The following is a 13415-nucleotide window of genomic DNA, read 5'->3' as shown; positions in this document are numbered from 1 at the left end:
AGGTAGGTATGTCCTGACGGCATTAACTAGTACCTACGTTAGAACTGAGACGCGCATTTGCCATGACCCCATCCAAGGTACCGATGTTATATAATAATGAGTGTGTTTAGCATATTTTTCTATTAAATAGTGCTCCGGCCCAAATAAACATTTTTGTGCTAAGTAAATACTTATGCACTGTATTTCAGTGATAGCTTTACTTAAAAATTAATAAATAAATAAATAAATATACCACGTCAATCGCCACCTAACCCCAAAGTAAGCGTAGCTTGTTGTAAAAATATACATAAATACTTATAATATACATATAAACACCGATACACTGAAATACATTCATGTTCAACACACAAACATTTTCCAGTTATGGGAAAAATTACAGTTTATGACGGAAAATATATTTGACGACCTCCCTGGCGCTATGATCTTATAAGAACAAGGTCCCAGGTACGGTCACGACGGGCGGAATTCATAATTTCAGAGTTTTTCTGGTCTGATATGGTGGAAGGCTTCGGCCGTGGCTAATTAACGAGAATGATTTCAAGTACGATGCCGCGACGAAACCGGGTTCTGGACTAAATATAACTGTCATCCCACAGGGTCCAACACGTAGGTGTGGTTATGGTATATTTTATTTTTTAAGTTACTTCAGATTAATTGAAGTTTTTGATTGTTAATATCGGTGAATGTAAATATTATTACGAACGATCGGCGAATTCGTTGTAACCCACCCCACCCAAGAAAGGCCACTTTTAAGGAAAAAAGAAAGATTCCGTTGAATTGAGAACCTCCTCTATTTTGACTTACAAGTCATAATGTTGTGCAATCATAAGTATGCGTCATAGACCATATTAAATATAGCAAGCAACGTGCGACTACTTCCTGCAATTTGCTAGATAAGAGAAGTTGTGCTTTACCTTGTGTAAAATACCTGTAAGTATTATGTAACCTTTTTTGATAGTTGCAACCGCAGGTTGCGAACTTTCAACTCCACACTAAAGAGAAAAAAAATGCTGCTGTGAATGCATTCTGCTTAGATATAATGGCACCTCCTTAGATCTTATAGCACCTACGTCAGGATCTACGGTAATCGGTTGGCAAACTAGATAGATGCAGTTAACTTTTTGATCAATGGACTATGGGGAAAAGAACTATAAAAATGGTCTCCTTATCAATGTAGGGACCTACATGTATTGATATCATCTTCGATAAAAGCCTGTTACAGTTCGCTGCTGGACTGAAGAGCTCTCTCAACCAAGGAAGGGCGTTTATTGATATATTCTATGCTAACTTCAGTAAAAAAACTTTAAAAATAAAAGACAAGGTTAATTTTTTTTCTTGTAGGTATATTAATTTAATGTTATAACTCTCACGAGAATTCTTGCACGAGATTCCCCGAGACTGTTTGGATTACTTCTGCGCCTTCAATTACCACGAACCTCTCGTCGATGCAGACAAGTCTCGCCAATTATCTCACCAAGAACACTCGGAGGGTCTTAGGGCAGCTCAATAACCTTCTTCAAATGCTCTGTATCAGTATGATTGTATATGTGACAAAGACTGAACAGATCGACACCAGCAGCGGGTAGTCAAGTCTCATAAAATGCGCCATGTGGAAGTTGATAGGTTGCGACTGTACCAAGCTGAGGAGATCCTTGTATGCGGCTTGCATCTTTTCGTCTGAAAATTATATCAGGAACCAGTGTTACATACAATTTGTAACGCATAGCAAGTAACGGATTGTCCGTGTATTTCCATATACCTATATGCAATCCAGATCTAAGTACTACTACAGATGGACAGAGCAATATGGAGCGATTCCAACTGCAAGTTGACTCGCCTAAGTCTTGCGCGTGTTTCTTGCACGCGGAAGGTGGAGCAAGACAGGTTAGCGAGGTAAGTTGGGGACCGTAGAAAAAGATGTTACACAGACGTTAGAAAGGTGATTGATTATTGATTATTTTCCTGATAAAAGTTCCAAGATAGTGCAATTAAAAATGGGTATTTTTTAATGAAATCCTTAAAAGTCCTGTCTTATCCCATCTTCCGCTACCGTTCATACATTGCTCTGTTACTAGTGCAAGCTACTCGCACAAGTTACTAACAATAGTGATTGCCTAGCGGTTAGAACTTCAGACTCATTTTCCGGTGGACCGGCAGGCACCTCCAACTTTTCGGCGATATATGGGTTTTAAGCAATTAAATATCACTTGCTTTAACAGACGAAGAACATCGCGAGGAAACCTGCATAACTGAGAGTTCTCTATAATATCCTCAAAAGCGTGAGAAGTTTACCAATAATTGAACTTTAATGATTGTAATTATGCACCATCATCTTGTCGATCTCTCTGGCTGGTCGGTGAGCGCTGCTTACATAGTTGGAGGTCCCGGGTTTGACCTTCTAAATTTGCCTTGATCTGATGTGATTTGGCAGTGGCTATAACGCTAGTAGTTATAACCCTACTGACAAAAACGTGCCGCCAACTGATTTTGCGTTTCGGCACGATACCGCGTACAAAGTAGTATAAAAAAACTAGGGGTCTGTTTTTAATGTAATTCCCATAGCACTATTGGATAGAAGCAGGCGTTACTTTGCGGAAATCCATGATATATTATCAAAATTAAGCTTAATTTGCTATACTCCGCGAAAAGCAGGAGAATCTGTGTGGTGCAATTTATAATTTCTTCAATCCTTATACTCCACACCAAACAGATCTTCGGCAATATACCCTCAATATACCCTCTACACGCGTTTCGCTCCGAAACAGGAGCATCCTCAGGAGACGTTGACTTTACAATGAATAATTGTTAAGACTTAACAATTATTCAAACGTGGTGACTTAACATAGCACTGTTAGCCCGCTACCCTCTTAGATTTGCATCATCAGCTACCACCAGGTTAGATTTCAGTAAACGACGCTAAATTATTGTATAACACATAAATTTATATGCAGGTAATTTTTTGGAACGGCTTAGTTGAGTGAGTAGTTGAGGCAGATTATTAGAAAAGTAACAGTTGTCACCACCTGTCCTCTACTCGTGGGTGCCGAACGATGCGACTCAAGGAATATAACGGAGGACGGGCAGCAGGGTTCTTAGTGCTACTACTAACATCTAGTGCGATAACCATCCCGTCTGCCCAGCGTGGTGATTATGGGCAAACCCTCCCCTTGGGAGAGGCCTTTAGTCCAGCAGGGGGCTGTTACAGGCTGTTACAGGTATTGATGATGATAATGGAGCTCAATGGTGAGGATCACCACGTTAGCCACACAAAAACTTTTCAAATACGAATCCAAAAATTAAATGGCAGTGACAGTAAATCGTAACTGTAACAAAGCCATTTGGCAATGGGGTAATAAGCCGACGACGTGTAGCATGATAGTAAAATTTAAAAGTCCATAATTTAAAACGTGGTGACAACCATTATGCTTCATTCTTCATGTATTTGTTCTTTTTTTTCTCGTTTTTCTGTGTGGTGTACACATAAAGAGTATAAATAAATAAATAAAAGCAGCTGTGTTTAAACTGAAGGTCAAACGAGGCCACAGACTACTAAAGTAACTGTTGAAAAGAGTATTGGAATAACACACTTTCACTAGCGTTCACGGTCCGGATTAAATGCGTGCGAATATTTTGTGCAGTAATAAGTTATATGTTTTTATTCGGGACTTGACAGATTCTGTACTCGTCAGATTGCTTCTGCAAAAAATCAGACAAAAATCGCGTGGATTTGCAGCACTTGACTCTTGGTTCGATGCAAAGATGTGATAGCAAAAGGACAAAACATAAATACATTGTGCAACATTAATTTGTCAACAAATTAATGTCTTTTCTTATGTAGGTGCAAAACAATATTACCCAGGGTCCTGTTAAAGATGAGATGTTCGACCAAGGAAATAATTCGTTCTCTTTGTCTGTACGTATCTTCACAGTGATTCACGAGGCTCACTATCACTGCGGCGCAAGTTAGTGAGCGCGAAAATGTTGATATTGCGGGATAGAAGGTGTGGACGTAGCCTGTTTGCTAGAAGTAGGTAGTTTGAAAAATATTTTCCGTCCTAGTTCTAAGGGACAAGTTTATAGACATTGTACGTCTGTATTTTTTTTTTAATAAATAATTCTATATTTTAAAAAAAATGGTTTCTAAGTAGTAGTTATCTACTTGTTTAATAAACAACGTTCCTTTTAAGTCTTCATTGTATGGACAATTTAATGCTTACAATGTGAATTAGCCTCGATTTATGACCAATTGTATTTATTATAGTTTTATAAACAACCTTGGAAGTTTGTTTGCATTACATAATGGTTTAATGTACTTAAATACAACCTACCTGTGTACCCAGTAGGACCCTCACCGTCAAATTAGTAAATCGTACCATGTCGATAAGCAAACTCAAGCTGTTTAATAATATCTGAAATTCTCATAAAAACTCAAGTTAAAATTAATAACATCAGTATTCTTGAATATCGTTAGAATGATTGACGCTTAACACAACATGGTGTAATTTTTGTTAAAAGAAAAATATAACCCTTACCCGCATTCCAAACATTCTATTGATAAAATTGACTTGCTCTGTCAGTAACAAATAACATCTGCTCAACCATTTCACTTCGTTACTGTTTACATACGAAATTTTCTTCAAAGGGTACAACTGGGATTTCGACGTCTTCGTTTTAATAGTGTAGAACCAATTCTTCTTAATGACTGCATCTTCGATCCTCGCTGTGCAGCTGACAGAAGAACAATAGCACTCTTGAATCAAGTCGCCCAAAACACGCAATCTGCTCTCGATGTGCATGATATGCACAGTTACATGCAAATTTGTGAGTATCTTGATAAACATATAAATGTAGGCCATGGAGAAAAAAGTTGTAGACATTAAGCCAAAACCAATAGCCCAAATTACATAATCAGATAAACTGCTCGAAAACCACATTGATATCATGAAAATCATCACGTTGATAAGCCTTCTTCTGATACTGCCATAGTATTCCATCCCAAACATTCCATCTATGTAAGCATATTGCCTAATGTATTCATAGAACACATCCGATCCGTACTTGTAAACGAAATATAGATCAACGAAATATTGACATAGATCATATATCATTTGAACAGCATCAGCGTACTTAACCGATATTATGAGCTCCACGTAGAACCAAGTAAATTTGTAATATATAGTGAACAAGTTAATAGCAGCAAGAATGGTAAACGTTAATGCGCCTTTAGCTAAGGCCCAGTAAGATGATGCAAACTTTTGTTTATTTCCACGACTAAGAGAGTCTAATGAAAATATCTTCAGAAGCCAGCTCAATGGAGAAAATGTTTTATATATTTCCTGAATGTAATCTTTATATTTATAATCACTTGTGAACATTTTATTTATTTTTAAATTAGGAAAGAAATTTTTTAAGCGATGATAGTAGGTTGGTTGCGTCGATGAACAAATTACAAATACGGAATACAATATCCATTATTGTAATTCAACAATTGACCAATCACTTTAGATACATGAATCAATAATGATAGTTATTAAGTACCTACCCTGGCTTTCCGCTAAATAATTAATAAATGGTCTCGATAGCGTGTTTGAATAAAGTGTTACGTCTATAACCACGGTGACTTTTTTTTTTGTCCTTCAACAGTGACCCATATCCAATGTCTACTATTCATTAAAATGGGTACAAAGGTATAAAGGTTTTGAATTTGTTTGGTTAAACGCGCTAATCTCCGGAAATGCGGACCCTCGCGACCGTACAAGTACGGTAATTTGAAATAATACCAAGATATTATTTCAAATTACCGTACTTGTGCTCTCATATCGTGCTATCATGAGCTTTATATAGTAATAATAAATATTTATTAACCACACGAAATAAATTACAACATACTACAAGAGGACAGAGAAAAAGAAAAAAATATATAAAATATGTTGCTTCGTTGTGGTCAACTCAGCTCTGTGCCGCATCACGAGCGATATATCGATCCAAGTACGAGCAAGTGTGATGAAAACTATTTTTTAATCATTTCACATACTTACACCACGACGTAATTGACACATACACCCCAAAATCCTACAATCCAAAAAAATATTATTTATTGTTGTTATTACTATTTGTTTGAAAAGAAGAGTTGTTATCATTTCTACAGATTTTCGTTTCGCAAGATTTTTTGGTTTTGCTACGGCATCACCGGGGTAGTAGGGCGTGCGCGAGAGCTCGCCATGAGAAGAACCCCAGGGCTCGACGACATCGGGGGGAAGGTGGGAGACGTCGACGGTCGACCCAAAGGTGCCTCCTGCTAGGACCTAGGTTCGGTTCGACGTTAATCTGACTGTACCACTGAAGTATATCGAAAATGCACCTGTATTTATATCTAAATACTCAATGTCATGAACATTGGTTGTTAATCAAACATAATTTTAATTGTTTCTTGGAAACTATTTATTAATTAAAAAACAATTATAAGCGTTTTTGGTAAAATCCTAATCAGTTTAATAAAATACTTGGCCAATATGAATTTATAAAATGGTGAAGGTTCTCGCTCTCGCAGGAACTAACGCTAGTGACACATGCTAGTGAGCTACAGTTAAAAAATCGATAGCAATATAAGACTTCTGCTTTTAAAGGTATCCAATTGCTATTCTACGGAAAATGTACTATTAGTATTTTAACTGACTTCAAAAGGAAGAGGTTATCAATTCGGATATGTTTATTATCTTTGCGAGGGTGTAACCTCGTCATACACAGGGTTGTAGATTTGATGGATGGATTTGCAGAATTATTTTTTCGTTCTAAAAGGATTTATTCTGAAATAGTCCCATTTAAAACTTAAATGGGACTATATAGATCTGCTGATGAGTTTTCGTACCTAAAAGATTAACATGTGAATAATTTTTGGTTGCTCCATACAACCTAAATGCATTTACTTAGTAATACTTAAAACTGGTTTTATATGAAATAGCTATAAAAATTATCTAAGACCAAGTTTCTTTAAAATGATCTTGAAGATCGCGAAAAAAGGTTGAAGTGATGAGAGAGAGAAAAAATGATGCATCATTCATTTTGTGTGGTGAGAGGTTTTGACCATGGCTAGTTACCATAATACAAACAAAGAGTGCCGGCAAGCGATTTTGCGTTCCAGTACAATGCCGCTTAGAAACCGATTAGAGACATGGTTTTAATATAACTGCATCAACATCGGAAGAAATATCATTTAATTAAAATAAAAAATATATCTCTAATTGAGGAGATATGAGAGCACAGACAAACAGACAAATTTAACCTTTATTAGTAAACCTCCAATCACCTCAAACCCCCTTAAACCCTTTTTATTTGGGGATTTCGAATAGACAGTATTTATCAGCATTTATTGATCGAGTAGATTTATTTGCAACTCAGTTTGAGCAGCCATTAAAGGTAAACCTTCAACATATATTAAGCTCTCGAAAGAAGTAATAAAGAGTAAACAGGAAAATGGGCTGCTAAGATATAAGTTATGCCTAAGATATTAAAAAAACTCAAAATATCTGCCTATTTCTATTTGAACTCACCGAAAAATAATGTTGCTATATGCCATAAGTACACTACTTCTTGTGTACCTATGGTATGCCTATAAAAAAAAATTGTAATTTTATAAACCTTAACAGAAATAGCGTCGATAAGTACTATCGACATAGGTTGTACTTGGCACAACCCTATCATAGAACTCTCATCAGTGCGGCGCGGCGCTTCAAATCGTCACTATTTTGAGTTGTCATTTTTTATGGTAAAGCATGTTCAGCTATAGTATAATAGAGGTCAGTGTAAATACAGTAACATATTAAATGTATGGGTCTGTGGGTATACCGTCGCGCGTCATGACAAACAACATAAACATAACGTAACATTGTCTGACCGTGTTGTCTGAAGATATGGCTGTACGGTGATGTACCTTTGCCTTTTTCCTAAAGAATATAGCAAAAAAAAAAAGTTAAAGAGATTGACAAATGACAAGTTGGTAACTAATATAATATAAACTTTCTGCCTGAACTATTTCCAAATTTTTAATTCTCTTTACACTTCCCTGTTGTTTAGTTAACGGGATGAATAGTTTTAAATGTTATAATTAATTTAAGTGAATAATAAAGGGATTAAAAGGTGAGTATTATGCAATAGATTATAGATGTTTATCGAAAACTCCTAAGCATCATTCAGTGAAGCAGTTTTAAACATTCACTACATTTTTTGCCTACAATATTTCACATTTGGGTGGTTTATCCTGGTTATGAGCATAATTGTCAATTCAAACATCATTGTTCAGAAGTTGGATAGAAGCATAAATAGTTGTACTTTGTAGAATTCCATCAACGAACAACCTTAATTTCTTTTTTTTTTTAATTTTTATTTATCTATTTGCATCCATGCATTAACATAGTCATGAGGCCCAGTCAGGTCGTAGCAATTAAAAAAAGTTTGATATTAGGATTCTAGTTGGTGTTAGTAATATAATAAATATTTATGTCTCGTAAAATTTCGATTTCATGCATGTTAGATTAATTAGTTACTATTAAAAGATCGTCAAGTTATAAAACTATTATAATATTAATTCATTGCTCAGGTAAGTATTTAAATTATGTTAAAGATGACTGTAATATGTCATGATAATTAATGTGATTATCTTAGCAATTGCACACTGTAAAGTCAACATCTCCACCTCTGGTGTCATAGCCAAATGTGTGTAGAGATTCCATTTTGGAAGATCTGTATTTTTTTTTTGGTGTGGTTTATAAAAATTTAATTAATTATTAATAGCTAAATGATAATAATAGCTAAACCATAATAGCTAAATACTGTGGGAGCTGTTTGATTACTGAGATAAATAGTAGTTTATGTTACTCTCCATACTTTCAACTCTCAATACTCAACAACTCTATGCTAAAAATAAAGTTGATTCATTACTTAGTTGGGGTGTAAAGTAAGGGCAAACAAACAAACACACTTTTGCAGTTGCAATGTTAGTAGCATCATCATCATATCAACTCAATACTGGCATACTACAGCACACAAGTTGCACAACAGTTTTCTGATATCAATCATCATTATCATCTACCAATTATCTGCCCACTACATGGTGCTGCTCTCCTCTCTGAATTTGAATGTAAGGCAGTAGTAAACTACGCTGGCCCTATGCAAATTGGTGGACTTCACACACCTATGAGAACATTATGGAGAACTCTCAACTATGTTTCTTTACTATGTTTTCCTTCACCATTGAAGCAAGTGATATTTTAATTATTTAAAATGCACATAACTTAGAAGTTAGAGGGGCAATATTGGATTCAAACACTCTACCCCCAAAAGTGATGTCAGTCATACCCGCAAGGCTATAAATGTCAAGGCTATCACAGCTCCTAATATATTACTGACGGCCGACTGGCGCAGTGGGCAGCGACCCTGCTTTCTGAGTCCTAGGCCGTGGGTTCGATTCCCACAACTGGAAAATGTTTGTGTGATGAACATAATTGTTTTTCAGTGTCTGGGTGTTTATCTGTATATTATAAGTATTTATGTGTATCATATTCATAAAAATATTCATCAGCTATCTTGGTACCCATAACACAAGCTACGCTTACTTTGGGACTAGATTGCGATGTGTGTATTGTCGTAGTATATTTATTTATTTATTATTGTTTATTATTAGCATGGAATAAGCTTATTGTTTAAGGGCAGCATTTTATTGTTGAGAGGCTTATTTTTATTGACTTCCAAGTGCTCAACTAAGGTAAATGTTTTTGTATGCTAATCTTGCAGAGTATTCAAGATGGGTGGATGCAGATGTACATACAGAAACTGCAGCGTTAAGACAGATGGGAAGACACATATGTTTCATTACCCTGTGTTTGATAAGGTACGATGTCATCAATGGTTGGTAAATGCCCAGAGGTTGGACTTTCTTGATCTGAAAGTATCCCAGTTAAAGAACAGATGTGTATGTCAGCATCATTTTAGAGAAGAGAACTTCATGAATTATAAGGTTAGTTGTTTAACTGCATGATATTACTAACATGATGGATCTGAGTTTGCACAATTATAACAGCACTTTTCCATCAAAGCCAATAAAATTATCTAGTTTTCAGTTTATTTTAATTGAATACAAGAATACTAAAATGAAGCAAAAATAACAACATCTGATTGGGCTGGCAACCTTTATAATCGTTTTTTTGTTCCACTTCCCCTGCATGTCATGGAGGTAACTATGAAAATATTTATTATATTCTCATATAGCTAGCAGCATCTGCCCATTATAGTTATGTCTTATAGTCCTGCAGTGGATGTCTGTTGATGAAGATGATTTGTGTTTAGGTAATCTCATTAATTCTTAAAAGTAATTTCTATGTTTAATTAAATATTAACCAATTATATAGCTACTAATGGTATAAACAAATAATTTTACAAATATATATATTTTTTTTATTTCAGAAAGAAAAGCTAATTTTTGATGCAGTTCCAACTTTAAATGGTCCTTTTTGTGATCCTAGTAAATTTGTGGCATTAGAGGATCCTAAAGAATATCCCATTCCTATACTTGTCGAAGATATTGAAAATGACTTTGATGTTAATGACAAAAAATCCAACTTTTCTTTAAAGTATGGAGATTTTTTGACCAACAATGATTTTGTAGACTCAAGTGCAAGATATAATCGTAATAATATTAATCTGACCAAAGATAATGCTGGAGGAAAAATCTCCAGTTTGTATAAAAATGGCAAAGATAAAAGATTTCCTGAACCTCAAAATACACGACCCACAAGAAAGGTTAAAAAAGGACCAGCTCAACCTACACTGGCAGTTCCACCTTACTCAGATTTAAGCAATGAACTTAAAATGGGAAAAGAACTAAATTTAGAACAAAACTTAATTCATTCTCATTTAAATTTAAAGTTTGAAGACAAAAATTCTGTACCAGAAAATATATGTGCTATTCCATTGCCACTATCGACTGATGTTACTCCTAAATCAATACCATCTGGAAAGAAACCAAAAGTAACAATTTTGTCAGAAAAGAAAATAGAAGAACCCATAGACATTAGTACCATTCAAGGTAAATTTGAAATTATATCACCATCTCGTACTTTGACTTTGCCAGATAAAAGCTCTGTTTTAAAAGTTCCAAGAGAGCCTGAAATTACACCAAATACATTGATAGTAGAACCTGATACTAAGCCATCTGAAAAACTAAAAATATTGGAAGTTCTGAATGTGGAGTTTGATTCTGAATTTGGTAAAGGTGGCAATGTGCAAAATAAAACGATTACAGATAAAATAGAAAACATATTGCCTCAGTCGCCTTATAAAAAATCGGCACAGATAAAATATAAAGTGACACCTGAAAGAAGTGCTGCCATTGAAAAAAAGAGAAAATTCAATATGAAATTGAAAGATATAATAGAATCATGTCTGGACAAACTAGATGATCCTGCAAAGAATTATTCAATTTTGCCAAATCTCACAACACATCCCAGTTACAGCAACTTCAAATCAACTCAACCAAACTTTACTTTCAATGAAGAAATAAAATTGCCTGAAAAGCCTGAAACAAAGCTACTTAGAGAAAATAATGATTCAAACTTTGAAGATAATAAAGGTTTGCGTACTGTTCAAGATAGCACAATTGCTTATTTAGAAGAGAGGATGAAAAAAATGGAAAGTACTTTGTTGAATAAAATAGCACAAAACTCACAACAAATCATTGATTTCAAGAATACATGGACCAAAGATTCCACTCAAGATAAAAAGAAACGTAAAGAGTCTAACAAGAGAATTGTGTCAACCCAAACTAATGAAAACGAAAGTTGTTATAAAAAATATTTATATCAGGAGATATCAAAGTATTTAAGTCCCAGTTCAAGCAGTATCATTTATGAAGAACTATTTATAAACAAATATTCATGTGAAGAAGTGAATATACCTTTAACAAGAAAGCGTAGAAAATGTATTTGATTTTTTAAAGTATTAGTTCTAAGTGTTATATCACGAAATAGTGTAAAAATAGGAAAATAAAAGCAATTAGTTAAATAAAATGATTTATGATAGAATGTATTTCTTTCATTACTTTTTTTGTTGTTAGTTTCTAAATCCATTGATTTAATATGTTACTATGCTGCTATATTAGTTTACTAGAATATACGAAATGTTGTTAATATTGTTGAAGTAAAACTTGAAGAAAGAACTTTGAAATTTAAATAGGTACATAACAGATACACGCCGGAAATACAATCGCATTGGTGGGGCAGAGTGTATGTGGCAAAAGCACTTATTCAACTCTTGCAAAGATATGAGCCGAATGCTGATATATATAATTGTAAATATAAATTGCCGTAATTGTTTTCATATATAACCATACATACATAATATGGAATAGCAAATTTATCTTTTTATTACGACAATCCCGTTCCCGATCCTACCGACTGCGCGAATATTGATTATTGTATATTTACTATTGCCAAATATTATCTGTTATTCTACGCTAGGTATATGATCAGATAAATTGCACCATAAAATATAATAGTGTCCTTGCCAATTACTAACACTTCTACAATAGAAGTCTTATTTTCTACACTTATAATAAAACTGTAACGAATTCTACACATTGAAGATATTTAAATTTTTTTTTGGCGGGCACTGTATATCCGGTACTTAACCAAAAACTGTATTTTTTTCATTAGTCGCTGTCTGGCTGTCTGTCTATGTCTGGGCCGCGCATCACGCTGAAACTACTGAATGAATTCAAATGAAACTCACGATTTTCTATCTCGTAAGATAGGACATAATAATTTACATCTCGAAATTCAGTTACGTATCTTTGGGAGAGGGGATGAAAGTATTTGACGATAATACGCCACAACTCCGCCAAATAATAACCGATTTAAATAATTATTTTTGTACTGGATAGGTTATATCAGTTTAGTTTTGCCCAAATTTCGATAATAACTGATGAATATGATTAGAGATAGAGGACATAACTCCTCAGCGGACAGCAGCAAACCTCTCACTAACAATATTAACAATACTTAAGGAATAAATTCCAATTTAGATGATTGAAAAATATTGAAATAGCAAGGAGACTAAGTTCAAAATTGTGTCAATTCACCCCGTTTTACGGTACCTACTTAGATGTTAAGTCTTATGTGCCTGTGGTAGCACCCGCAACCACGCCTTTCAGACCGGAACACAGCATTGCGACAATACTGCTTAGCGGTAGAAATAAGCATGGTGGTAGTACTTACCTTGACGAGCTCTGCCACAAAAATAATTCTACTGCTAAAAATTTGCATGCGACCACGGAGATCTGGAGTTTTCCACCTTCAGTGATGCCAGGTCCCAATGCAAACTACTCCTACTTAGTGAATAGCGAAAGATGTAGTTTGCTCAACGCC

At 34.8% G+C, this 13415-nt stretch overlaps 2 protein-coding genes across 5 annotated transcripts; one reads left to right on the top strand and one right to left on the bottom strand.

The window, feature by feature from the left end:
* Window positions 1-1414: 1414 nt before the first annotated feature.
* LOC120628787 lies at window positions 1415-5472 on the bottom strand. Its single transcript, XM_039897407.1, has 5 exons — window positions 5451-5472; window positions 4533-5227; window positions 4329-4409; window positions 3856-4021; window positions 1415-1677 (listed from the first exon to the last, which is right to left on the bottom strand). The coding sequence occupies exons 1-5, from the start codon at window positions 5470-5472 to the stop codon at window positions 1517-1519; spliced, it is 1125 nt and encodes a 374-aa protein (XP_039753341.1). The 3' UTR covers window positions 1415-1516.
* Window positions 5473-8009: 2537 nt separating this feature from the next.
* On the top strand, window positions 8010-12074 carry LOC120628948. 4 transcript variants are annotated; one of them, XM_039897638.1, is made up of 3 exons: window positions 8010-8136; window positions 9790-9886; window positions 10459-12074. In XM_039897638.1, exons 2-3 carry the CDS (start codon window positions 9800-9802, stop codon window positions 11977-11979), a joined length of 1608 nt encoding a protein of 535 aa, XP_039753572.1. In that variant the 5' UTR covers window positions 8010-8136; window positions 9790-9799; the 3' UTR covers window positions 11980-12074. The 4 variants fall into 4 exon arrangements, with proteins under 4 accessions (XP_039753572.1, XP_039753570.1, XP_039753571.1 ...); XM_039897636.1 differs by having other exon boundaries at window positions 9790-10012; window positions 10459-12073; XM_039897637.1 differs by lacking the exon at window positions 8010-8136 and adding an exon at window positions 8576-8596 and having other exon boundaries at window positions 9790-10012; window positions 10459-12073.
* The last annotated feature ends 1341 nt before the right edge of the window (window positions 12075-13415 follow it).

The sequence above is a fragment of the Pararge aegeria genome, chromosome 13 (assembly GCF_905163445.1).
Source record: "Pararge aegeria chromosome 13, ilParAegt1.1, whole genome shotgun sequence".
In the NCBI taxonomy this organism is placed as follows: Eukaryota; Metazoa; Arthropoda; class Insecta; order Lepidoptera; family Nymphalidae; genus Pararge; species Pararge aegeria.
The sequence above is the reverse complement of the archived record's forward strand: the minus strand, read 5'-3'. Positions and strand labels throughout refer to the sequence as shown.

Excerpts from the sequence above, each read along its gene's own strand:
- LOC120628787 (XM_039897407.1), bottom strand. The coding sequence starts at position 5,472 with ATGGATATTGTATTCCGTATTT. Across the intron at positions 4,022-4,328 it reads GGGTCCTACTGGGTACACAG|CAAACAGGCTACGTCCACAC; the intron begins GTAGGTTGTATT and ends ACCTACTTCTAG. Across the intron at positions 1,678-3,855 it reads CATCTTTAACAGGACCCTGG|ACGAAAAGATGCAAGCCGCA; the intron begins GTAATATTGTTT and ends TATAATTTTCAG.
- LOC120628948 (XM_039897636.1), top strand. The coding sequence starts at position 9,800 with ATGGGTGGATGCAGATGTACATACAGAAACTGCAGCGTTAAGACAGAT. Across the intron at positions 10,013-10,458 it reads AGAACTTCATGAATTATAAG|AAAGAAAAGCTAATTTTTGA; the intron begins GTTAGTTGTTTA and ends TTTTTATTTCAG.